Here is a 13892-nt window from a genome sequence, read left to right as displayed (position 1 = left end):
GACAATGCAGGTGGAACCCCTCGAGGGATGAGCTCTTGCATGGGTAGCCTGCTGGCTGAGCTAGTAGCTTTATTTTATTTGGCAGAAAATATGGTAGTAAAATGTGTAAGATTGAGAAATGAAAATCAGTGTATAAAGAGAGATGTCAAATATGCGGTATGTTTTGATCTTGACAAAACTAGCATCTGTCAAAACAGTCTGAATCTGGTGAAGTCTGCCCTGGGATGGTGTTAACTGGAAATGAAAAATGCTTTTTTTTTTTTTTTTTTCTTTTTTTAGTCAGCACTTTTAAATGCAGTACCTTCTGTTGGGAAACTAAAATGTAGACTCGCATCTTTGTCCTACATTCCTAGACCTTTTTATACTTTAGCTCTGCAGATAAACTGGAGGAAATGAGCAGTGCAAATGACAGTTTTTTGTTTTGAATCCAATTGCAGGGGTCAGCGCCATTTCTTGTCTGTGCTACAGCAGGCACAACAGTGCTGGGAGCATTTGATCCTCTGGATAAAATTGCCGATATCTGTGTAAAGCATGGCCTCTGGCTTCATGTTGACGTGAGTTTGTATACTGTGTTGTTTTGCATTTCTTTTTTATAATTGCTGTTTTTCTTGGACTGTTGATGTTTCTTTGTAGAAGTAAGTTGGGCTCTAATAACTTTTTTTTGCATAGAGAATACATTCTGATTTCTGTTACATGTGCTGAGAAACAACAAATAATTTGGTTATGAGAAACAGTCAAAGCTATTTTGTCATTGTCAGATTATATTTCAAACTGATTTTAAAATCAGTTTCTTTTTGCTACTTCCTAAGTATGCTTCAGGGGTGATTATATACAACTTTGGATTCTTTCCACATTCTGTTGGAGAACGGACACATTAGAATTGTTGTGTATGGTTCACAGAGGTTAAAATAAAGGTATATTTCTGACTGAGCCAGTCATAAATTATTCTTACAGGCTTGAGTTTTCTGTGGATCTCCTTATGTGTTCCTAAATTGTTTAGAAATTTTTCTTTTCTCATTTCTTTATATTTTTAGGTTTGAATATTAAAATCCATTCATGATTTTTTTAGGGAATAATCATTGAGCCTTTTTATTACCTGAAAAAATTACATGTAAACGTGTTTTTGGAAAACCAGGTCACTTCATAATTTCTAAAATTGCATTCTCTTTATAATTGCAATGCTACAAATCAAGAATGGCTAGATAAAAGCCATGAAGCAATGAGAGAATTTGGAGCAACATTAATGGAGACTTTTAGACTTGATCTAAACTTCTGAAGTATTTGTTTAACTTTGAGTGTCTAAATCACATAGGCAGCAATGTAGGTTTCAAATAAATATCTCACATAATGTGTGAGTCAAAGGAATTTTCTTATTGTCTTGGAGACAAAGATACAGAATTTAGCCCTAGTATTTAAAGTGCCTGCCTAATGGCTGTGTGCTGGTGAGAACAACCTAGCAGATTTTCAGCAGAAGTGCAGCATTCACATTAGGTGCTAGTCTCTTGTATGTCTGCTTGTAGCTGGTGGAAAGAGGGATGTATTCAGAATCTGTGTTGGATCTTAGGTGAGTTGAATAGACAGGGTTGGAGACATCTGCAATGGCTGTAGGAGGACAATGAGTAGTCTCCTAACACACTCCATGTAGCTGAATAACTGAAATTAGGTGGGATGAGCATGGGCTGTATTTTGAACTATATACTTGATAGGCAGTTGGTAGTGTTTTGTAAACTTCTTCTGATTTTTGCCTTATGTACTAAGGTAAAAATGCCAGTGAATATCTTAAAGTTAATTTGCTGTTTGAATAGTGACTGTAGTTGTCAGATGTTAATTGATTCCCAGTAGAAGGACAAATGTCTGGTAATAAATTGGGTTTATGGTTTTGGAAGACCATTTGTTCTGTTAAGATGTGATTCATATTATGAACCTCTCAATGGTTCTCAGGAGTTCTGTCAGTATTTTTTCCATCTTTCCTTTCACCCTCTATGAAGAATTGAGTGGATATCTGTTTATTTTTGTTTAAATTTGCTATCTGTATTTATGTAAGAACAGGTATGGGGAAAAGACTGAAAGCTTTCCACATAAGTGATTTTAGACATACATGTACATACAAATGTACTATGGTAAATGAACAGATTGTAATTCATAATATGACCCTTTTTTCACTCACAGCACCGTTAAAAATAGGTCTACTAGAATAATATGTGAAAAGGTACAGTGAGACCAGGCATCTGCCATTCAGAGAGAGTGTACAGGAAACATAGTGAAGAGTTGGATTTTTTTCTTTGTTCTTAGGCAACCCTACCTCCTTTTAGCCTTATAGGCAAGAATATAATATTTTTTGAAAGCTTTGAGGATCTACATGCCTCTGAAAGGCCTGGCTTCTTGTTGAATGATTTACATGTTATGCAGTCTAAGTTATAGCAAGTAAGTACTGCTATTTGGGCCTGCTTTTACTTTGGAGAAAAAAAAGATACAGTACAATTAAAGATTAAAAAACATGGAAAGTCCTGTCTAATTCAGGACTTTTCATGTATCATGATGGGAATCAGGATTATCTACTGCAAATGGTCTCAAAAGCTGTTTATAAGAATATCTTACATGAATGTCAGTGGTGTTATTTCCAGATTTACACTGATATATCTCATTTCAGAATGTTTTCTGATCCTGAAAATTGATGTGTTTGCCTTAGGGAGACTTTTCATTAAATATGAAATGATAAAGCTCATGATTCTTAGGAAGGGCAAAAGGGAGACCATCAGCATAAAATCAGTGCGCTTCAGGAAGGTAAATTTAGGTAAAATCAGAAATAGTAGATAAGCTCTCACATGGAGACAAACCTAAAGAGGAAAAGGTAGTTACGGAAAAAGTTGTTTTAAGAAGATAATACCAGTGAGCCCAAAATGTCTCAGCTGTCAAACCATTCGACAGCTTAAGTGCAGCGACTATAACCAGGCTTATTTTGTGCACGTTACAGTATTCATACACACATTCCAGTTGCTTATTGCATTCTATTGTACATCTATGATGCCTTAAGGACTTGTTTCGCATCATCAATATGCGCTCAAGCTCCAGCACTTATGTCATGTATTGTGTTCATGCAATTTTAAATACTATGTATATTTATTCCCTGCTGGTCCTTACTTTGATTTTTTTGTTTGTTTTTGTACTAGTCTAGCCATATGAAACAAAATTATGTTTGACCTATTAGCCTGTGCTTAGGTAGTTAGTTTAAACACACTGTGAACACTGATTCCTGTCATTCAGCTGTAAGCGGCTTGTTGCATATGAAACACCGTAATTTTCTCATACCTAGTTACCAATTACATTGCATAACATAGGTGATAATCTTTGTGTTTTGAGCTACCTGCATTGCTGTCAGCTGAATCTGTCATAAACAAAATGTGTCAATCTAGTTTGATCAATCTACCTTCCTTCTCTAGTTTCATGGCTGGAGGATAAGCAGTTAACTTTATTGTGTCTTTGAATCTCATCAGAAAGCCAAAGAAACATGCCAAGCTGCCCCTGTGCTAGTGAGTGAAAACCTGGTTTGAAAAATCATACCTAGAGAGAAGTTACTGATGGTTCACTGCTGAAAGGGGAGAAAATTTTGAGCAGGATTCTACAAAAATCCATTCCAAGTTAGAAGTTATCTGGTATTTTCATTAATAACTTGGATGAAAAAGATTATGCTGACTAAATTTGAAAATAACATAAAACTGCTGCAAGAGGCAGTGGGAGGACAAGATTAGAAATCAAAGAGATCTTGACAGTTTGGAGAAAAAAGTGGAAAAACTAGGCTACAGTTCAATAAAGATAGAGCTCTAAGTTTAAGCTGTAATAATCAACTGCACAAACACAGGCTGGGGATTGTTGGCTAGATAGCAGATCTTCAGACAAAGGTCTGGGTTTTGCAGTACATCACAGATCAGCAGTCATAAGCATTTCCAAATAAGGTTAAATGTCTTTCAGAATTGAATAAAGAAGATATATAAAATAATTCTCTCTTTGAGCACCAAGCAGAATCTGCTTTATCTAGATTGTGTCCAAATAAAAAGCTGCATTGCAAAAAGGTTAAGGACCTACAGGAGAAAGATTAGAAAATAGTAGAGCAGTGAGGATAAACAGAACTGTATCTAGAAACTATGACCAATGAGGAAAGATTGAAAGCACTGATGTTATTTAAACTAGAAAATACGTAATAGTCTACATATGCTTTAAAAGCTGCTGCAAAAAGAAAAGGAATAATCTGTTCCCCTGACCGCCACAGGTATGACAAGATGTAACAATGTTTAGAACTGACACTTTAAATCAGTAGGGTTGTAACCGTTAAACACAAATTAAGTGGTTAAATTGTGCAGCCTCCATCATTAGAGGTCTTTAAAACCACACAAAGCCAGTGATTCTCCGTCTTAGGGGCCTTCTCACTAATTTTGGGAGGTTTTTGCCAGCCCTGGATCCCTAAGCAGTTGGTCTTTGAACTGGGTAATGCAGTATGGAGCACAAATTCATCTTATAGCACTGTGGCTGGAGAGACTGAGAGGTGGTAGAGATGCCTGGACCTCCAATATTATCATCCCTCTCTTCCGGATCTCCAGCAGTAATTTTTAAAACAAAGGCAGAAAGTAGCGCCAATAGTGCTGTGGAGGCAGAAATTGTGTGTGTGTCTCTGCGCATTATTTTTCACTTTGATGCTAATCACAAGCTGGGTGTGTTCATTGATTAATAAAATCTAGAAAAGACAAGTGTTTGCCAGAAATGAGATTAGTATGACTGACCCTGCCTTTGGGTGTGGCACACTGTTGACATGACCTCCTGAGGGCCTTTCTAGTCCTGTTTTTCAGAGACAATGTGAAAATGTCAACTTTTTCAAATACCTTTGGATACAGATTTATTATTTTTATTATTTATTAAATTTATTATATTTATTTCAGTGGGTTGCTTATCAGTTATGAAAATCAGGCAGTAATTTAGTGACTGTTTTGGCTTTATTGAATTGCAGAATGAGAAGGGTGAAATTTGTCTATGAAGATGAAGTTCAGTTTCATTGTCTTCCCATAACATAGCAAATTTGGGCTAGCTGGGGAAACTCAATTTTAAGTTATGGTTCTGCCACAGGATTACTGTGAAGTTTCAGGCAAATAATTTCCCACCATAGGTACCACCTGTACATTGAGCAGCACCCCTTTCCTCAGCAAGGATGTTGTGAGCATGACAACATAAAATATGGTGCAGTGCATTAATGTACTGCATTAATGAGAACGACATGTGTTAAGGCAAGTTATTAACCTTTCATTTCCCTTGTGAGCCTTTACCATGCCTGTCTCCCAGAGACAGCAGATCCTATTCCTAATGTATGGCCTGCAAAGCAAATACTGATGCTAAGTTCTTAGATCAGCTATCACATCTGTTTCTTTCAATGGAAAAGAAGAACAAAAGCCAAACAAGCATGTATTCTTCATGCTTAGGTCAGGAATCTTCACATCAGTGTTTTGTTTTTTTTTTTTTAAATTTCTTCATTAGCCCAAAATGTATGATTTTTTTTTTTTTTTTTTCTTTTTTTAAATAAACTGAGTTCAGATGTTTTGTGGACTGATGCATCTCTGAGGAGCCTTGCTTACTTCACAGGGAATTTGCTTAAGTGGATTCTGCCTACATGAACATTGAAAAATCACTTTTTTCATATTTAGTAATATTTTCTCAAATGCATTGTATGACATGTCTACTGTTTGTTGCATCTTCTCCCCACCCCTCCCCTGTGGACAAATATTGTTGTTTGAGAATGGAAAATTCACAGCACCTACCTGATGGGTGAAATCTGATCCTTGCAGAATTCATGGATGAGAATCACCTTCTCTGACTCCAGCTGCCCAGAATTTAAACTTGTGTAATAAGTTTGTCTGGGACCTGTGGAGAGAGGCATCTGCAAAAGGTGTCACCCAAAGACAGGTATCTAGAATAGATAAGATGACACTTGATAAGGAGTTTCATTGGAGGGTGCTTCACTACAGAAAAAGCCTAAATGACCCCTAGACCACACAGTTCTTAGATGACCCAAAGGAGATGTGGTGAATCTTACTCCATTTTAAGGTCAGTTGGATTGCTGGTAACAGAAGTGCTGCTATTGGTGACCACTGACTTTGCTTTTCACATCCAAATTCTGTGGAAAATCTGAGCCTGGACTTTACAGTTGGCAGAGACAATCATTCTCCACCATTTCCCTTGTGAATGTCTCAGAAAGAAAATGTCTAGCAGGAAGAAGGTATGCAAAATGGGGCTTTCTGCTCTCACTACTTAGGTTTAGGCTGGGGAAAAGGAATCACCCCTGATTCAGTATCAGGTATGTATCAGGTTATGCAAAGACACTTTGTTTCATACCCTTGCTCACAGAGAAAGGGACAGTGTAGTTTGTGGCTCACATAGTGCAACAAAAACCATCAGCTCCTCTATTTTAGGCATAGCCCCAGGCTGTCATCTTTATTTCAATAGATGATACTACAGGCAAAATTTAGCTCACTGACCCTGTAATAAACTAAGTTTTAAATGAGATAAAACATCATCATAAATTATTACTTGAAACATTATCAAAAGAACTTTATACCAATAATATTGTCTTTGCTCTATAAATATTCCAACAGGCTTCTTGGGGTGGCTCAGCTTTGATATCAAGGAAGCATTGCAGACTTCTTCATGGCATCCACAGGTAAGTCAGTTGGGCACACTTACCCATGAAGTTGTGTGGCCCATTGGCCTCCATGAGAGCTGCATTTTCCAAATTACATATTACTATTAATTAGGTAGATTTCCGAACCTATGGGGTTGTGTGGTGAATTAAAAATTGGAAATCCGATTCGTCTGCTTGGATTGTGTTTGCCCGGTTTTGATTCTCTAGTATCCATGATTATAGGTGCAATTTCCAACTCCCTTTCTCCATTTATAAATTTTGCAGGGCTGATTCCGTTGCCTGGAATCCCCATAAAATGCTGTTGGCAGGAATCCAATGCTGTGCTCTTCTGGTGAAAGACAACTCTGTAAGTCCTTCTGTTCTTTTTTCTTCTTTTTTTTTTTTTTTTTTTAATGTAGTAGGCTGTCATTGCTGTAATATGGAAGTGGAAACAATTAGAAAACAACTGGAAGTCAGCTTTACTACACTGCAGTGCAAATGCTGAATGATATTATTTTGAATTTCACCACAAAATTAACAAAAGGGTGAATAAGAGAGCAGGGTCAAACTGATCCAAGTCACTGTACTCACCAGTGGTCAAATTTTGCAGCTGGTGCCCTTACTAGTTGACTTCTGTACATGATTTGCATTCAGAATTTAGTATTTTGTCACCTGGGTCTGCAGCACTTAAACACTGAGCTCATCAAAGTCCTCAGAATAGCTGTCATCCATTGGGACTGCAGCAGTACTGCATCTGTTTAAAGTAGACAGGGCTCCTCTTTGCATCCCCTTACGTGGGTGCACCGGGGTGGGAAAGGAGATTGATAGGAATTGAAGCACACATACGTAAAGGTACTGAGCCTTCTCTCTTCACTCTACTAGTTCTTCCTTATCACCAGGGTGATTTAGGCTTTCCAAAAGCCATGGCTAATTAAAAGGTCTGACAAGCAAACAAAAGAGCTTTGATCTCAAGTGGCACAAAAGTGAGATGAGTCTGCAGTGTGGTGAAAGTCCCTGCTTATATCTTTGTGGAATTCTTCTATCTTAATGAAAAAAACCCAGAAAGAGGTCAGTTATTTCAAGTCCTATTTCAAACTCGGCCTTGCTAAAACTTATGTCCATTGTCCACCATCAGGGGTGAGTTTTAGCTTGTACATAGGTTATGAATGATTGAACATCATGAAGACATGGAGCCTCTGAGGTTTGCATCACTATTTTGTGGCCATGGTTTGTAAATCACTTTTATAAATCTCTGTCAAAACAGCTGATAGTTTCTATTCAGCTGCTAGTGGTTAGCTATCCATGTAATTGGTTACTAACTTCTAGTAGTAAGAACTCATGAGGACCAAAGAGCATAGATGCTAATCAGTGCTCTTGTGGAGCTGATTGCTCCAAGTCAGGGGTGAGACTTAGCGAGACAGCAAGGAGAAGTGTGCCTTCTCAATTCCTTAGACTAGAGTCTGGTGGGATTAAAGAGAATTAGACTCCAGTACTACCTGTCCATCACTTTATTCCAGGGTGAAAACCAAGCAGAATGAAGTTATTGACTAAGAGAAATGCACTGTCTTAATTGCAGGCTTGGGAAGGTTTCAGTGCTATATTTTTAACTAATTAGGCCCAGTACATAGATATAGCCCCAGGTGATGATTAGACTATTGGGGCTGCACAGTGGAAATTTCTCAGGAAGAAAGAGGAAAGAAATGGAGAGGAATAAAATATTCTAGCTGTCCTGGCATTTATAGTCACTTTACAAACACTCTTCCAACTCCAGGGCTCTGGCAGCCTTTCTGTATTCTCCTTCCAGGGAATGTAATGGTAGAGCAACCCTATTCCACTTCTAAATCACAGCTAGGCAATGTTGTACTGGAAATACTTGTGGAATTGAATCTTAGGCCACTGAGAGGTGGAAACACAAGTGTTACTGATCATGCAATCAGTTTCTTTTGTACAACAAGATGCATTCTGAAAAGTAGAAGATTTCTATGTGGGAAGGAGAGGGCATTATACTCAGTGTTTACTTTCTGGAAAATTGGCACTTACGTGTGTATGTGCCAGTGCAGTCTGTATATACAAACAGATGCACATACAGATTTGAATACTTTCTTACCAGTTTTTTGACAGTATTGGAATATAAATCCTTAAGATAAAAAAATCAAATGCATGTTAAAGATGCTTTGGCAGAAAGACCTTGCTTCACTTTGATCCTCTCCATACCAGAAAAGGCAGCTGAATCCAGTTTCCCATTAAAAATGCTATTTTCACACCATTAAGATAAGGGAAGAATATGTGTATCAGTTTTGCACCTTGAAGCTTGTTTCACTGCTCCTAAATCACATGAATACCTATGGCTGCAGGTGAAGCACAGATTTATTTGTGAACATAATTCCTTCACTCTGTGGTTAGGATGTCAGTGAGAGCTGGAAGAGTTTGGCACACATTACTCTTCTAGTGAATGTTCAAGGAACCTTAGGTGGTTTCTGAAGTGGTGAATTCTGCAAGAAATCAGAGCAGCAAAATGCTAAACACAGATGTTAAAACTCATTTATGAATCAAGCCCTAGACCCCTTTGAAGGTCTGATTAAAGAAGTTTTTTAGCCCGTCTTTTCATTTGCTTTGAGATCCATTTGGAAACTGTGGACTTTCTCAGGATTAGAGTTGGGTGGTTATAAGTGGACAAATAATCCCCTTCAGTTTTTCCTCTCTCCCTCTCTCTCCTTTTTTTTTTTTTTTTTTTTTTTTAAGGAATAGATAGTTTAACAAGCCCAAGCACTGTATTTTACTTTATGTATGAAAAGATAATCTTGAGAAGGAATCAGTATTTCTGATGTAGTAGTGACACCCTGATTTCCGATTAGCAAAAGTAATAGTGACTGGTTTTGTTTGGTTTGTTTTTTTTTACTGCATGGCATCAATAAAGCTATGTGGTTTAGCAGTATTAATAGGCTTAAGACATTGCAGCTAGATTATTAGAATGAAACATTGTATTTAAATATTTTCCTATACAGATTTAAAAAAGGATAAACTGCAGTGACATGCCGATATAAGAGAGTATTTTCCAGCCTTAGCAAAACAAAATTGCAATGATTTCCAAAGAAGGTAGGGATAGAAGAGAGAAATATGTGTTTGACTTGGTTAGAAGGGAGAAGCCTTTTCAGCAAGGGGAAAGAGAGATTGGTTAATCCTCTGGAAAAGCTCAGATCAATGACAGTAGTTCGTCAGTGCTTAAAGCACTCAAGAAATGCACAGTTATTTCTTTTTCACTGCCATACACTTAGTAACTTTGATCACTTCTGTAATAAGATAGACTTATTCAGAAAACACTTGTCTTGTTGTGGTGTGAATTGCAGTGACTGTTTAAACACAGAGCAAGGTGGACCATTATTCTCAAAACATTAGTAATTCAGCTTTGTTCTTATATGTTCTTAAAATGCTATGAATCAGTCTTGGGTTGTACATACTCCCTTAGGACCACAGACCTGCTCCGATTTCTCCTTGCTATAATCCATATAAATGTGAATATTATCACCATATAGAGAACTGATGTTTGTCACCAATGCCAGAGTTCTGTAACTTGTTAGAATGTAGCACTAGGTTAGGTAATTAGCAATCAATTCTAGGTGATGAGCAGAATTTTCACTTCTTACTTAAAAATAAAGTCTCAAAGAATGTAGGTAATGAAATCCCAGTTTAGCACAGAATAGAATTGATTGAGGTGATCATGGTAGCCATCTACAGTGTAATCTTTTCCTCATTAGCAGTATCACAAAGATGTCTACTTCCCTGATTCCTTTCCAGGGCAGCTGTGGGAAATAATCTATTCCCATTGCTTTCTGCTTGGGGTTAGTACAACTGAGAGATCCTTCTCACCTCTTGAAGTGAATTACAGGGGTGGCCTTTTGCACTGCACAGCTTTTGAGAATTTTCAAGTATGCCATTTAAAAGATTGTCCTTATTGCTTCAGATGAGGCAAATCAGAAAGTTGCTTGTCTCGGGGGAGAAAAAGCTTGGGGAAAAAATATTTTGTTAATGAAATTGAAATTCACTTTTAACTAACAATGGAAATGGAAAGAGATCAGAAGGCTTGCTGTAGGTAAGTGCGTTCAATGAGAAAATTATGTTGAATTATGAAGCTGAAGCTCATCTATATATTGATTTCAGTATCAATAATTACTCATTTATTTGCCTTTAATTAGAATACACAGCAACTAGCATTTGGTTTTGATGAAGTCTATGGATATTTGAAACTTCACAGTGGACTGGGACTTTCATGAAAATAGTATTTCCTTTTTCTAAAATTAACAGGTCCAGTGTAAGACAGACCCACTACCATTAGTCTCTGTACAAAGGTTAGAAACATAAAAGATGCTGAAGAAAGGATCTCAGACTTGTCAAATGGAGCAGTTCTAATGAAATTTTTGCAATTCTTCTGAACAGATGAAGCAGCTCAGTTACTGTGTGCAATAATTGGGTTGACATAGCGCTGAGGGATATGGTGTAGTTCAGAACTGTCAGTGTTAGGTCAATGATTGGACTAGGTGATCTTCAAGGTCTTTTCCAACCTAGATGATTCTGTGAAAATGTTGGGGTCTTCTTGTGACTGAGAATGTTAGAAAACATACTTTTTTCCTATCGTTTTCCTACTTTTCCATCGTATGACTAGGAAAACTGAGATGGCTTTTTATGTCTTCAACATGTTTGAGTCTATTACTCCTGAGACAACATCAATCAAGAAATAACTGCTTTCTTGAGCATAACATTTTATCTTGGATTTTTTCCCTCTTCTGTTGTCCTTCCTGCCCACACCGTTTTTTAACATTGTCTTTGTCTTCTCTTTCTCCTCCACCTTGCTTCTTGTATTGATCTGGCATATTTCTTTTTCTCACAAAGCATGATTTTTTTCTTCTGTCTGCTCTAGTGACGTGCTGGAGGATGTCACTTTACTTGCCTGTGGAGATTGACAGTAGGCAATATCTTCAGCAGGATTTCTTGAGCATGTTGCATTATTAGTAAGATAAGCACATGGAAAAGGATCATCAAGCTAGCATGTTTTGTCAGCTTCAGATGTATTGGGAGAGTGGGACAATACCCACTTTTTTGAAAAAAAATGTTCCCAGGAATTTGAGTTCACTCAGAGAGATTGAACTGTTTGTTCTTGTTGTGTTTTCACTCTAGAACATTTGTGTTTAAACCATGAAACTCTGCAGCTGTACTGTGATCTTAAGTGAACTTTTCACAATCTCTCCATAATATTGCCAACTGAGTTTAGGTTCCTTGTGACAAACAAAAGTTATTAATTCTTGGACGACAGGTATGAGGGGAACTAATATCCTGTGATGTCCTCTATTGTGCAGCTCTATTACATTCTGGGAAGACATAAGATAGTCCCACAGTGATCAACCCTGCTATACACTCACTGCAGAAACACTGCAAAATTTTCAAGTCAGTAAGAGACAAAGCAATTAACTTAAATTTTTGGATGTTGCTAGCTGTTTGGATTTTTGTGGTGCGTTTTTTTTTTTTGTTGTTGTTGTTTTTTGGGTGGTTTTTGTTTGTTTGTTTTTCTTTTAAATGCAATGTCTAGTAAACTTTTATTTACCCTGAAAATTAAGATATGAGGATGTAAATGAATAGGGCACAGTGGCTTGACAAATAGACTCCTGTTCCTGTTGTGCAGCTGCTAGTCAGAGAACTCAAAGCTGCAGAAGAACTGTAAAGGGCGGATGCTTCACAGCTTGACTTTTCTTTGGTTTCTAGTGTCATCTTCTCACCTTTCTTTTTCTGAGAAAGTTGGAAAGTGGGTGTGAGAATCTTGATTACTGCAAAAAGAACTGTGCCCACCATTGGCTTTCCAACTAGGGCTACCATGTGCTGCAGCAGCACATATTATCCCTCTGACCTCAGAGGGAAAGAGGCCACTGCCCCTTTTTTCTCAAGCTGTCACATAAACTGTCTTTTCACAAGCCTGAATGTGCTGGTCCTGTAGCTAGAGTTTAGATGGAATTTGCTGTCATTTTTGCAAGCCAGCAATATTACAGTGGGGTATTCAAACCACTACAGAAGTTGTGGAGAAACCTTTGGTGTTCTCCTTTTGTGCTCTGTGAAAAGGTGCACAGGTTGGGGTGTTTTTGTTTTTAGTATTGATAGAGGGAACTGAAAAGGCTAGGAGAGAGGAAGACTTATACTGTGTATGCCAATGGATTATTTCTCCTTTGGATTTTTTTGTCTTGACTTTTTTTTTTTTTTTCTATTTTATTGTCAGTTCCAAAGTTATCAGTAGTGTGTTGTAGTGTAGATCAAGAATTGTACCTCTGGTATGGGAATATGACACTTTGATTAAGAGTGATGTCAGACACTGTTTGCCATTTTAAAATCAGACTTGCAGCAGATGAAGAGAAAAGGATGAAATGTGAAATGCTTTTTCAGTTGGTTCAAATCAAAGAGTGATGTTGAGTTGGAAAAGGAACTGTGCTCTTTGAGATACTGTTTAGCAACTTCTGTCGTGCTGTGTCCACTTCTGTTCCTTGATCTGTTCTGCATGGAAGACTTCTGGTTCAACTGTCACTTAAGTACATGTTTGTAGATCTGAATCAGATGCTCTGGCCATGTTTTTAACCGCATCTGAATTTCTATTCTAGTATTACCTTATAGATTGTGGTTTATTTTTCTTAGCCATTTTTAGTATCACTGACAAATCTACAACCTTGTCAGTCTGCTGGGCTCCTTGTTAGGGCCACCCTCATCTCTGTTCTCATTACCTGCTTTCTGCCTGTCCTTCTCTTTACTTCATAGTATTACAGAGTATACTTTGTTATTTCATTCTTTGGCCAGTGGCCAGTCCTATGTTGCTTCTCTAACCTGCATCTTTAACAGCTTCTGTGCTTTCTGTTTCCCAGCTTTGTTCCTTGCTGGAACTTGCCACATTTGTTTTTGCTGCTCATACCTGCCCAGGCAGCCTATCAGAATTTGGAGACTGGAGATTGCTGAATAAAAATAATTTCATTAACAAACCATAATTAGGGTATGCTAAAGTGCCTTTACTGAGGTTTATTTTTAAATGTTAAAATGTCTGAACTGTGAAAAGAGACAAAAACTGGGGTTGTGCTAATCTCCTCATGGTGTTTACACTCTCAGCCTATGCTAAATCCTCAGTGACTTTATTTTTTGTAAGGGCTAAACATTTATTCCTTGGGGCTAAAACCTTCCTATGTGCAACTAACTATGCTGTATATAA

The 13892-nt window shown here is 37.5% G+C and overlaps 1 protein-coding gene across 3 annotated transcripts in view; it reads left to right on the top strand.

Annotated features, from left to right (window-relative positions):
• The window catches only part of GADL1 (glutamate decarboxylase like 1), an 84620-nt gene that overhangs the window by 25033 nt on the left and 45695 nt on the right, over positions 1 to 13892 (top strand). For all 3 annotated transcript variants that reach the window (XM_074900578.1, XM_074900577.1, XM_074900576.1), the window contains exons 9-11: positions 438 to 554; positions 6636 to 6700; positions 6947 to 7028. In XM_074900578.1, coding sequence (XP_074756679.1) covers positions 438 to 554; positions 6636 to 6700; positions 6947 to 7028 — 264 coding nt within the window. The remainder of the gene's footprint in view (positions 1 to 437; positions 555 to 6635; positions 6701 to 6946; positions 7029 to 13892) is intronic.

Source organism: Athene noctua, chromosome 2 (assembly GCF_965140245.1).
Source record: "Athene noctua chromosome 2, bAthNoc1.hap1.1, whole genome shotgun sequence".
NCBI lineage: Eukaryota > Metazoa > Chordata > Aves > Strigiformes > Strigidae > Athene > Athene noctua.
The sequence above is the reverse complement of the archived record's forward strand: the minus strand, read 5'-3'. Positions and strand labels throughout refer to the sequence as shown.